The sequence below is a fragment of the Erpetoichthys calabaricus genome, chromosome 5 (genome assembly GCF_900747795.2).
Source record: "Erpetoichthys calabaricus chromosome 5, fErpCal1.3, whole genome shotgun sequence".
NCBI classification, from domain to species: Eukaryota; Metazoa; Chordata; class Cladistia; order Polypteriformes; family Polypteridae; genus Erpetoichthys; species Erpetoichthys calabaricus.
In genome coordinates, this window is record NC_041398.2 from 198,610,438 (window position 1) to 198,623,036 (window position 12,599).

Below are 12,599 nucleotides of genomic sequence, written 5' to 3' on the forward strand. Positions count from 1 at the left end.
CACAGCAAACATTTCCAAAATAGTTGATTTTCTGGTTTTTCTAAGAACATCGTCAAAACATTTTGGTGACCCAAGAGATCAACCTTACTGAGACCATGAGACCATCACCTTTCTTTACTTTCAGATATTGCGTGATGGACATAGGTGAGCAGGTCATGTGGGGGTTTGTTTCGTGTCTCTTTATTGTTTGGCTGCTAATTAAGGAAAAAGAAACAACTAAGAGACCTGAGTCAAGTTAATTAAAACTAAGGCAAAAGAAGTTACTTAGCAGAAAAAACTGGTCACTGATTAAGAAGATTAAGAAAACCTGCAGTGAGTGGAGCAGCGCCCAAGCTCTACATGGTCATGTAGACAATTTAGGCTAAGGTCCAGGGGCCTCATTTATTAAGCTTGCGTATGCACATTTTGAGCCTCTTTTTGTCACGCAAACACCAGGATTTATAAAAGATTATAAAAGAAAACTTGATAGGGGAAAATACGTATATGTACGCCAACACTGACCCATGTGTATGCAACATTTCAAACAAACTGGGGAATGATCAAGCAGGGACATGCAGCCAAACCAGCTAAATGATGACTCAAAGCCACTTTTTTTAACCATAAGCAGTTACATCCTATTAATGCAAAAGTCATCCAAGATGTGCCTGGCAAACATCCTGTCTCAGGGGCCTGCGTTGACTCGTAATTCATTTATTTTGAGGCAAATTAGCTTTAACAGATGTGACAATGATGTACATGGTGGCTGAGTTGTTGATAAGGTAACTAACTTGCTGAACCCGCAGTGTTTTATATGGCCGGTGCTATTCATTGTAAGAGCAATCACATCGTTACATGTGCCTGGTGATAGTGGCTACCCGTTCAGACGATAGTGCCTTCTGCCTTTCCAAGAGTGCAGAGGAGAGGAGAGGCGCTATACTGCCGCACATGATCAGATTCAGAGCATAGCCAAATACTCTTGAATGTAGGTGGTGGTGTCTAGATGTGTCAGGAGGGAGACAATGCTCTACTATACAATGAAGTTCTATAGCAGATTTTGAGTAGGTTTACTTAAACTTTTTTAAATACCAATGCAGTAAAATTCTACTAGTAATGTTACCTAGCATACTGTACACTTAAATGCAGACCTTTTATAAATTTTAAAATGGGCCTAGTATATCCCTTAATTGCATTTGAGTGCATTTACATCCTTGTTATTTGCTGGTTTTACTTTTTGTTTCAGTATCTGTTTTGGTCCTTTGATCTTATAATTAGATGTCTCACCAGTTGGAGAAAAGTTCAGTATAATGGCTCCAAGGAAGCAGTAACTGAGGCCGTAGCTTTCTTATTGACAATAATGTAAAAACAAATGTTTGGAGTTGCATGAAAAGGAAGGTAAGAGAGAATGTGCCAGATGTGGTGTTACACAAGTGAATGCAGTCGTGCAGACCCAGGTATGAGATGCATGTGGAGTACGGAGTACATGAAACTGACTCTGGAATATATAGGAAGCTGTTTGCCTGAGGGAGTGAGGCATCAACTGAAAGCTGGCACAAGATTCTTTTGAATCTCTTGTATGTCAATTAAATGGACCTATTCCTACTATTATTGCAAATGTTTACCGGCCCCCTAAACCAAATAATGACTTTCTGAATGACTTTGCTGTTTTCCTTACACACTTATCTACTGTTTCATTAAACATAATACTTCTGGGGGATTTCAATATACATATGGATAATATCAATGTCCCCATTACTAGAGACTTTACATCCTGCCTTCAGAGTTTTGGATTCCAGCAGCATACTGATGTTCCCACTCATTCCAAAGGACATATTTTGGACTTGATTTGCTGTTCTGGAGTTACCCCACTTGATTGTACTGCAGATGAACTCCCCATAACTGATCACTTTCTTATTTCATTCAATGTTAAACTTGCACTTTCCAACACTAAGCTTTCCCATCTCATGCCATTCCGTAATATTAAGAATATTAACTTAGACTCTCTTTCTTCTAGTATTGATTCCCTTATGGACATTCATAATTTATCCACTCTTGAAGAACTGGTCTCACACTATAACACTGGACTTAAGGGTATTCTTAACTCTGTCATTCCATTAAAAACTAGATATATTTCTTTCTCCTTTTCTGCTCCCTAGTTCACGCCTGAACTTCGGCTTTTGAAAGCCAAAGGCCGGCAACTTGAATGGTTATATAAAAAAACCACACTCTGTTCACAAAGAGATGTACAAAAACCATATACTTTATTACAAGACCTGTGTTGCCCAAACTAAATCTAACTATTATACTCTCATTATTTCCTCCAATGAAGGCAATACCAAGTCATTGTTTTGACTACATAACAATATCACAACCACTGGATTCTTTACCTTCTCACCTTTACTCAACTGATTTTTGCAATTCCCTTATGTCCTTCATTAATGAAAAAATCCAGAAGATTCACCAGTCTCTGTATATGGATTCCTCCAGTACTTTATTTCAATTTCACCCACCAACTCACTCATTTTCCTCTTTTCAGCTTCCTACTTTCTTAGAAATCTCAGATCTTGTCTGTAAGTCTAAGCCATCCACCTGTCAACTGGACCCCCTCCCTACAGTTCTGGTCAAAGCCTGCCTCCCCTCTCTGGTCCCCCTTATCTCTGCTATAATCCACTCTTCTCTCACTACTGGTACTGTTCCTTCATCTTTTTAAAACTGCTGCAATAACCCCAATACTGAGAAAAACCTGGTGCCGATCTGACTAATTTTCAGTAATTTTCGTCCTATTTCTAATCTACCCTTCATTTCCAAAATTCTTGAAAAATAGCGGCTATTCAACCTCATTCTCATTTATCTCAAAATAATCTGTATGAACAGTTCCAGTCTGGCTTTCGACTCCTCTACAGAACAGAAACGGCACTTATAAAAATTACTAACGACCTCCTTATGGCAGCAGCTTATGGTTTAATTACTACTCTCATCCTCCTTGATCTGAGTGCAGCCTTTGACACTATTTGTCACACTACTCTTCTCAATAGATTATCTTCGATTGGCATTACCCACACTCCACTAGACTGGTTCAGATCCTACCTCTCAGGCCGCAGTCAGTTTGTTCAGCTTAAAACTTTCACATCCCAACCTACCGCTGTTACTTCAGGTGTGCCCCAAGGCTCTGTCCTGGGGCCCCTCCTTTTCATTATTTACCTCCTTCCCCTTGGCAATATCTTTCATAAATATAACATTAGCTTCCACTGTTATGCTGATGGGTGGCACGGTGGCACAGTGGTAGCACTGCTGCCTCACAGTAAGGAGGCCTGGGTTTGCTTCCCAGGACCTCCCTGCAAGGAGTTTGTATGTTCTCCCCATGACTGCATGGGTTTCCTCCGGGTGCTCCGGTTTCCTCCCACAGTCCAAAGAGATGCAGGTCAGGTGCATTGGCGATCCTAAATTGTCCCTAGTGTGTGTGTGTCCTGCGGTGGGCTGGCGCCCTGTACAGAATTTGCTCCTGCCTTGTGCCCTGTGTTGGCTGGGATTGGCTCCAACAGACCCTCGTGACCCTGTGTCAGGATATAGCGGGTTGGAAAATGACTGACTGACTGTTATGCTGATGACACCCAGCTCTATCTCACTAGCAAACCTATTGCTTCCTTTCCACCCTCCTCACTTACTGATTGCATAGCAGAAATCAAAACCTGGTTTTCTTCAAATTTTCTTAAATTAAATAGTGACAGAACTGAGGTTCTCCTCATTGGTACAAAATTAATATTATCCAAAACTGATCATTTTTCATTTGTTATTGATAATTCCTTTGTCTCCCCTTCCCCACAGGTTAAGAGTCTGGGTGTCATCCTTGACAGTACTTTATCCTTTCAGTCCCACATCAATAACATCTCCCGCTCAGCATATTTCCACTTGCGTAACATTAATCGTATTCGCCCCTCCCTCATTCCCCACACCACTGCTATCCTTGTTCAAGGCCTTGTCACTTCTCGTCTGGATTATTGCAATTCCCTTTTCTTTGGTCTTTTTCGCAAATCTCATTATAAGCTTCAACTGGTCCAGAATTCAGCTGCCCTCATCATTACTAGAACCCCCTCTATTCACCATATCACTCCCATTTTGCAGCAGCTTCATTGGCTTCCAGTTCAGTTCTGAATTCAATTCAAAATTCTCCTACTAACTTTTAAGGCTATCCACAACTTTGCCCCTCCATATCTGTCTGACCTCCTCCATGTTGCCATTCCCTCCTGTACCCTTAGGTCCTCTTCCTCCATCCACTTGACTGTCCCCTTCGTCCATCTTACCACTATGGGGAGTAGAGCATTCAGTTGCTCTGCTCCCTAGCTTTGGAACTCACTACCACCTGAGCTTAGAAATATTGAATCATTTTCACTTTTCAAATCTAAACTTAAAACTCATTTGTTTAAGACTGCTTTTTCTCTTTGATTACAATTGCTCTGTCTGATTTCAACTTTTGTATTTTACTTTTGTTTATAATCTGTGTTTTGTTTATTGTTCGTTGTCCTTGAGTGTTTAAAAAGGCGCCTACAAATAAATAAAATGAATTATTATTATTATTAAGAAAGATCTATGTTGTATGTTGTTTGTTTTGGTGATAAAGAAAAGGAACCTAGCTTAAGTGGTTAGGAAAGTTTATTTAAGCAAATAACGTTTTTGCTGAACTATACCCCTTTCTTCCCAAAGACTTCAGTTTTTGCTCAAATAGACATGCTGACTTTATGGCTTTGATGGTACTGGTCTCTTCATAAAAAATATGGTTGCTTCTTAAAAAATATATGTATAAATTCTGTCATGTGTTTGGCACTTGGACTATAGCTACAATATGTTTATTCCTGGATCTGTATCGTCTTTGCTACATGTCCAAGTGGTATTTCAGCTAACCTTCAGCCTTCATCCTGTTTGTGGAGAGACCACATGGCAACTCCATGCAGTTTTTCTAAACTAAGCCTGACTGGGCTACGTGGGTCATCCTGTCACCAGAAGCTCATTGGCAAACTTCTCTTCTTAACCTGGCCACAGTAGTGGATCACAGTATGACTGTTAATTTATCTGAGACTATTATGAGGGTTATTAATGGAATGTTCTTTGTCTAGCCCAACCTCTTAAATATCTTTGACCAGTTTGCCATGGGTAGCCCTATCAAGAGTACACATCTTCAGAAGATATAATCCACATTTTCCTTGCTGGAAAAGCCTATGCCGGAGATCTGGAATGGAGAGTCTCTCCAATAGCTAATGCTCAGATCCATATATATATATATATATATATATGATATATATATATATACTATATATATATATATATATATACTAGCCAACCCGCTGCATAATCAGGCCACTTTTTTAATGATTTTTAAGCACAGGGAAAAAAATTAACATTTGAAAAATCCGGAGGAGAGGGGAAGGACGCCCATTACGCCCCATCCGTCATGCTAGTCTGCTGATTTCTCGTTCAGTAACCTGTGAGTAGTGATGGACGGAGTGAAGCCTCACGAAGCATCAACACGTTTGAAGCAATTGTGTCGGAAATCGTATCGAAGCTTCAAAGCATTTGACACTCACCTCTCTCGTGACACCTCCTGGCCATTTTCATTAACGTTACAGAAACTTATGATACACTTCAATGACGTCTGTTAAAAGTCGTATTGCTTTTATTTTTTCGTAGCTACAGACTGACAACGAAGAGAAGGGTTCGTCAGCAGCTTCTAGTGTGTGATGTCTAAAAAATATAAATACAACTAACGCCGACAGGCAGAATGCACAATACGATAGCAAGAGTTAAACAAAATAAGACGCCTCACCTCATGCATTCCCGGCTCTTTCAATTAGTATTTACTTTTGCACTGTATCATTATAATCGCTCCTGTTATTAGTATTATAATTAACCCTGATCTTTTCTTGAGATCACATTTAATAGCCTTAAATGTTTTCTTTGGTCTGTCTTAATTAAAACGGAGTAGACAGAAAATAAAGGTTTATCCCTGTACTTTGCCATGATATAGGTAAGCACATTTGAGAAAGAAAATGTGAAATCCTTAAATCACAGATGTTATTATTCGATCAAGTATTAAAATCTGCAGTGCTTCGAAAGCTCGACACAGTGTCGAAACCTGAGTATTGAGCGGCCCATCACTACCTGTGAGTCACATAGAGTTTTCATTGTTGTTTGCGGTTCTGGACGTTTTTCGCGTACTGAGTTGTTCTGGAGTCACCGTTGAGAAACAGTTTTTTAATGTCTTTTAAGCACAGGGGAAAAAATGAACATGTGGCCCGGTGCATTCTTTAACTGCCTTGTGGCGCTGTAGTAGTACAGCTGCTTTGCAGTAAGGAGACAGTGGAAGATTGTGGGTTCGCTTCCCGGTTCCTCCCTGTGTGGATAGCAAATTATCCGCGACAAACAAACTGTTTTACACGCTGCAAACCAATCCGCACCGCTTTTTCAATGTTTTTTAAGCAGAGGGAAAAAAATGAACATTTGCAAAATCCGTAACGCTGCTTTCAGTAAGTACAATGCACACGCGTTTAGTTTGTTGGCCACTTTTTGCCAGCGGTCTTTTCTGGTTTGGGCTGTTTTTGCAGTGTTACCTCTTGTGCATATTATATCTTGAAATCCTTCGAGTTGCTAATTAACTAACACCCACCCACTCAGCTTGTGTGAAAAAAATGCGCCCATTCTTTCATCATTTTGTTGCAGCAATATACATTGTGTTTTCACTCAGCGCGGAGGCGCGCATTCATCTCGGATTATTACATCCTGCTAATCTGCTACACAACTGCATTTGAAAAACCGACTTATCCCTGATGAGTTTCACCGGCATTAATGATTAGGAATCTGGTTGGAACAAAACACTGCAGCCACAGGGGTTCACCAGGACCGAGTTTGGGAAACACTGCTGAACACAGACGAAACCGACTCAGGTGAGGAGTTGGGGCGGGCAAAGCAGTTGCAGCTATTGATTATTCAGTGTTGTTTGTGTGTCTGATCTGCGTTGACTGACATGGCTATTTTCTGCGTATCCCATGGTTGTCTTCCGGCAGTGTGAATGCCTCGAGAGACAGGGCGTCCTTGTGTGGTGAGTTGTTGCAGTTTGTAGAGAGCGAGGGTAGACGCGGGCCGTGAAAAAAGGAGTGTTGGTGGGCGGGGAAACTTCTTCCGTGTTCCTGCAGGACCATCAAAGAAGACGCATGTTTGTCACGGCGAATTGCTGTATGTAGCATGTAAAACAGTTTGCTATGGTGCACGCGGTCGTGCCTCGTAACCGAAAACGCATGTTTGTCGCGGATGCGAATTGCTGTATGTAGCATGTAAAACAGTTTGCTATGGTGCACGCGGTCGAGCCTCGTAACCGAAAAGTCAATGTGGCTCAGAGGTGCATGTTTACTGTAGCCCAGCCGAACATAAATGATGTTGTTTTTTCAGAGTTGTCGCGTCCGAGTTGGTGGGCGTGGCTCTGCGAGTTGTCGTCGTATCCAATGGTCTTGGGCGTCTTACTTGGCGGCGGCTTAGTGAATCCACGTCCCTTCCGGCGTGCTTTCCATGGGTGGCTACTTGTCTTCCGGCTTAGTGAATTATATATATAGATTTACCAAACTGAACTTTCTAATTTCTTTGTTGTTGCCAAAACACAGAATCTGGGAAATAACAATTCACTTAATTAGCCTAGGAGTCCAATTAAGAACAGAAACTGGTTGGAACAAAAACCTGTAGCTACAGTGGGTCCATAGGACCAAGTTTGAGAACCCCTGATTCATAGGACATGATGTCAAGGTATAGGCAAAGTTTGTGTCTCATCTAGTGTAATGCTTAAGGCTTGTAAGTATGCTTTTTTTTTTTGCAGGTAATATATAGTTTAGTTCTCTTGGCCTCAGCAGACAACATGAAGAGCTTAGTGAAATACAAAGCCCTTTGGTGGGTGAAGTGGTTTGGTCATGTACTTAGAATGCTGCCTTGGCACTTCCCATGCACAGCTAACTGGAAAGGGCAGACCTAGAACACGCTTCACACTGAGGTATGAAGAACGTCCTGAGGATAGGGAGGCCTAGTCAGACTAAATTAGCATGTTGCCACTGTGAGTGTAAAGAAATGAATGAAAATGGGAAACATGCATATGAATGAAATATTTATTCTCTGAGAATAACTTAAAATGCATTATGTAGCAATTGCAACTAAGTGATCTGGTTCAGTGAACTGATCAACCAAAGGAAGTGGTGTGGTTTTTATGGTAACAGGGCAAATTTTCGATTTCTACAGTATGCTAGTGGAAAATATGTAGGTAACTAATACATACCAAAAGAAGGGTTATAGGATAGGACAGTGGTTAGTATTACTACCTCATAGTTTCAAAGTCCTGGGTTCAAACCCCTACTTATGCTCTGCCCATGTGGGGTTTGGCCATTATCTGTGATTGACTGAATTTTACTCCAGTTTTGAATGCTGCATCACAAAGCTGTGGTTAATTGGCAATTCTAAATTGACTCCTTATAAGTGGATGGTACTATACAGATGAGTGGTCTGACAATGACATGGTACCCCACCCACAACTGATTCCTGACTTGCAGCCATCATAATTTGTGGCCCTGTCAACAGCCAACTCCAAATGTAATACAGTAGCTGAAAAGTGGTGGCTCTGAGGCTAGGGATCTGCATTGGCAATCGGAAGGTTGCCGGTTCGAATCCCATAAAATGCCAATAGGGACTCTGCTCTGTTGGGCCCTTCAGCAAGGTCCTTAACCTACAATTGCTGAGCGCTTTGAGTAGTGAGAAAAGCGCTATATAAATGCAAAGAATTATTATTATTATTATTAAAAGTAAATGCACAGTTGAAGATCAATGTTTCTTAGCTTCATTACACAATTTTGCAAAGTGTCACATCACCAGCTCATTCCGCATTCAGTATCAGAAGGCAAATTAAAAAAAGAGGAAAATACAAAAACAAGAAGTGATGAGTTCAGTTATAGTCAAGAATGACCTATGAGTCAAAGATTATTTGCAATGAATACCAATAGCCAAAGCTGCTCTCCATAGACTAACTTGAGCAACCATTATGTAAACTGTAATATAACTGAGTCTAGGTGTTATATACAGTATTATTGAGTTACAACAAGACAATCCTGAAAGCATTCATTTCAATTTTGTAATAACACTTTTTTGTCTCTTATATGCACTCTCATATACTTTTGACCCATGCACATGCACAGCACAGGAAATATTAACTGGCACTATAATCATTAAAAAACTATGCTAGTACCATAAAACAAAAGAGCTGATTGTGTGGTCTAGCAAGCTTATGGGGAACTGCTTAACATTACAAACTTTTTTTAGCAGCCTGTCCAATGCTGATCCACAAATGAATTTAGGCCTTTAATTTGACAAGAGATTTTTCATCTTAAAAAAATTTGGGAAAATAAATGATGTTCTAATAGAAGTGGAGCCCTTGCAGAGAAGGTCTGAAAGACCACCAATATTAAAAAATAGCGTGATTGATATATGTAACACATTGAGGAGAGATAAACTAAAGGCAGAGTGTAAAATGTTAAGTGAAGCAGAAATATAACAAGAAAAGCGGATGCCACACACAGTACAGTTGTCGACCTTTGTCTTCTCAGTGATATGTTTTGATCTCCTCAACAGAATCACTAAGCACACTTTTCACCTTCCATTTCCTTCTTCCCTTCAGTGAGACCTTACTTCATCTCTCCTGAGTCTAGACATTGGATTGAAGGACAGTCCTACAGTATTTTCCATCATGACTTCAGTTGTGTGTGATTCCCTTTGCATTATTCCACATTTAACTGAATGAGTTATGCTAGATCAGTGTCTTTCTGGTTCAGCACTGAAATAATACAATTAAATCGCCTTTTGGAGCAGAACATGCCCTTGATCCCAGAGGTGCCCTTAGATTGTTTTCTTTGAATAATGTCTAATGCTGGTATGTGTCTCCTGTGGTATAATAACGAGAACTGCACACTACACACCAGATGTGGTTTCACTACTGCACTTTATAGTCTTTGCGTAGCCTCTTTGAATTTTTACCAACAACATTCACAAAGTAAAATTAACCATCACATGTTTGTCAAGATGTTGGGAGAGACAGGGACATCTATAGGTTGACACAGGGCAGAATAAAGCCACTCCAAATTAGAGGAAGATTGGCTCTTACAAATTGAGAGATGCCTGTGTTGGATGGCAGGAACTATTAGGGGAAAATACATGAAAATGAGAGGTACACACTGGGTGGAATAATGATATTGGGATACATGGTCCCAAGTGGAGATTTACAGAACACATTGGCTATTTAAGAGAGTGGGACATATGGAGTTTGCCTGAGAAAAACCTAACTATTTTAGGGACAGCAGGAACCTCTAAGCGTAGGTATAGCCTTGTGTCCCTGTAGCAAAAACAGGAATCACTTCCACAATCAGCTCTCCCCTCACTCATGACCAAGATTAGGTGCAGAGAGTACTTCAGACACACTTTGTGACCTTAACAGTCTTGCCCCTTTTGATGCATTGTCTCACATGAGGTTAAAATTAATTATTTGGAAACACAGCAGAGGCAATAAATATAAGGAAGCCATGAGACACATAGAAACACAAGGCGCATATGGTGATCAGCAACAAAACTGAAACAGGCTAAAGTTTTCATAATAAGCTTTTAAATGTTTTTGGATTATAGATGTGGCCCCATGTGGCATACTCTGTAAAATGAAGATATAATGAAGGAAGTCAATTTTTAGGGCCCAAGTTGATAAGTTTCAGGTCTGCAATGGAAAAACAATGGCTGATACTGTATCTTTCACATTGGACATCAATGTCATGATTTACTAGTCCTGTTCTGATGGTTACTTGACATGACAAAAAAAATTAGAAACATTTATGGTTTAGTGCTATCATAAAAATGTAAACAAGCCTGCTACACAGAGTGAAATAATATTTAACGCTTTTAATATAACTTAAATAACAATGACTTACCAAAGCTGCTAACTGAGGTGTTTGTTTTATGTTGCTCCAAGTTAACAAATGGTGGTCTATTGGGTTTTGTGGGTGGATTTCCAATCGCTAATTTATGAGGCAACGTTTTGCGTTTCGGAGCTGAACTGTCGGTTTTTTCATTTTCTTTGTCCAAGTTTGGACCAAATGTTTTTTTAACAACATTAGGCTTATGCACCGGTGACTTCAGCGCTGCACCTGTCGTGGCTCCACTTGCTCCTTGACTTAGTTTTGCAAGAAAAGCATCCCGGGGATTTGATGCTTTGTTTTCATTTGTTTCAGTCTGTTCTTTCTTCTCTATCACAATTGTTTGTCCGATGGGCTTCACTGTCGGTTTTAAAGTGATGCCGCCATAAGGCTTTACTTGAGAATCCATTCCAGGACTTCCTTCTTCTGTTTCTTTGTGGATCTTGAAGGAGCCCACTTTTGGCTTCGGTTTTGGAACAGTCTTTGTGCCGCTGTCTTCATTCTGCGAACTCTCGGTCACCCAAGGAGGTTTAGCTGAAGAGGATGGCTTTTGAAAGTTTGGTTTTTGTTCTTTCTCCAACAGGTTGCTGTTGGACACAGGTTTCAGTGTTGATGGCTTGATAAAAGCAGGCTTTGTTTCATCAGTTTTCAACAGCTCTGTATTTTTAATATTTAATGGTGGTTTAGGAAATATAGGCTTGGTTTCATCTGATTGGCCTAAAGATTTCATCTGGGTCGCTTTCAGTTTAGAAAAAGGTGGATCCTTGTCATTATTACCTTCTTGATGCAGCCTCACAGATCCTTGCTGCTTTATAAACACCGGCTTTGGTGTTGTGTTCCCTTGATTGAAGTCAGTCTTCTGAAATGGAGAAACAACTTTCTTCACTTGACCTGAAGCACCTCCTGGAAAAGGAGTTGGAGTGAGTTTGGGCTGATTGACAGGAACACCTTCATTAGCATTGTTGAATTTGGCCATAATGGCCTTCACATCTGCCTTGGGGGTCTGCTGGAATTAAAAAAGAAGAAAAACAGCAGTGGTAAGAAGTGAAATTGAGAAGTAGCTGACTATGCTCTGAGAAGCTGGTTGGCTTTTGGTTGACACAAGACAGTTTTTAAAAGGTACTTTTGGTTTATACATCTTCCTGTGTAACTGAGGAGTTTCCTTTTGAGGTATGTCTTTGCATCTGGTGTACTTTACTGATAACACTTGCTATTTTTAATAAATGGCTCATAAATTGCACTCAAATGTTCTGTTCATTATCTATTTTATAATCTGCTTTTAGAAATTCAGTAGTCTTGCAAATCTCACACCATCTCAGACATATGTCTCTTTATCAAAAGTAGAACAACCATTTTAAGTCAAACTAGACTATTTTTTTTATCACTATTGATATTTTTTTTCTTTTTTGTTAACATTTCAACAAATGAAAAGAACACTCGTTAGCATTGCTGCCTTTCAGCTACAGAAACCTTAATTCATATTCCATCTAAAGTGTACTCCTCACTGTGTCTGTGTGGGTTTTCTGCTGGAACTCCAGGCTCCTACATATACAAAAAAAGGTGCTCTTGTGTTACTAGGGAACTCTAAATTGAAAGAGTGTGCTCTGGTATCTCATATTTGTTGGGTTTGTGCTTTGTGTCTGATTCTTT

The 12,599-nt window shown here is 40.1% G+C and overlaps 2 protein-coding genes across 5 annotated transcripts in view; both read right to left on the minus strand.

Moving 5' to 3' along the window:
* LOC114652160 (FYN-binding protein 1-like) overlaps positions 1–12,599 on the minus strand; it is a 1,204,993-nt gene that overhangs the window by 115,696 nt on the left and 1,076,698 nt on the right. The window lies entirely within an intron of this gene.
* LOC127527982 (FYN-binding protein 1-like) overlaps positions 1–12,599 on the minus strand; it is a 218,789-nt gene that overhangs the window by 73,248 nt on the left and 132,942 nt on the right. For 3 of the 4 annotated variants that reach the window (XM_051928493.1, XM_051928492.1, XM_051928495.1), the window contains exon 2: positions 10,965–11,955. In XM_051928493.1, the coding sequence (XP_051784453.1) occupies positions 10,965–11,955 (991 nt within the window). The remainder of the gene's footprint in view (positions 1–10,964; positions 11,956–12,599) is intronic. The other variant, XM_051928496.1, reaches the window with a different exon arrangement.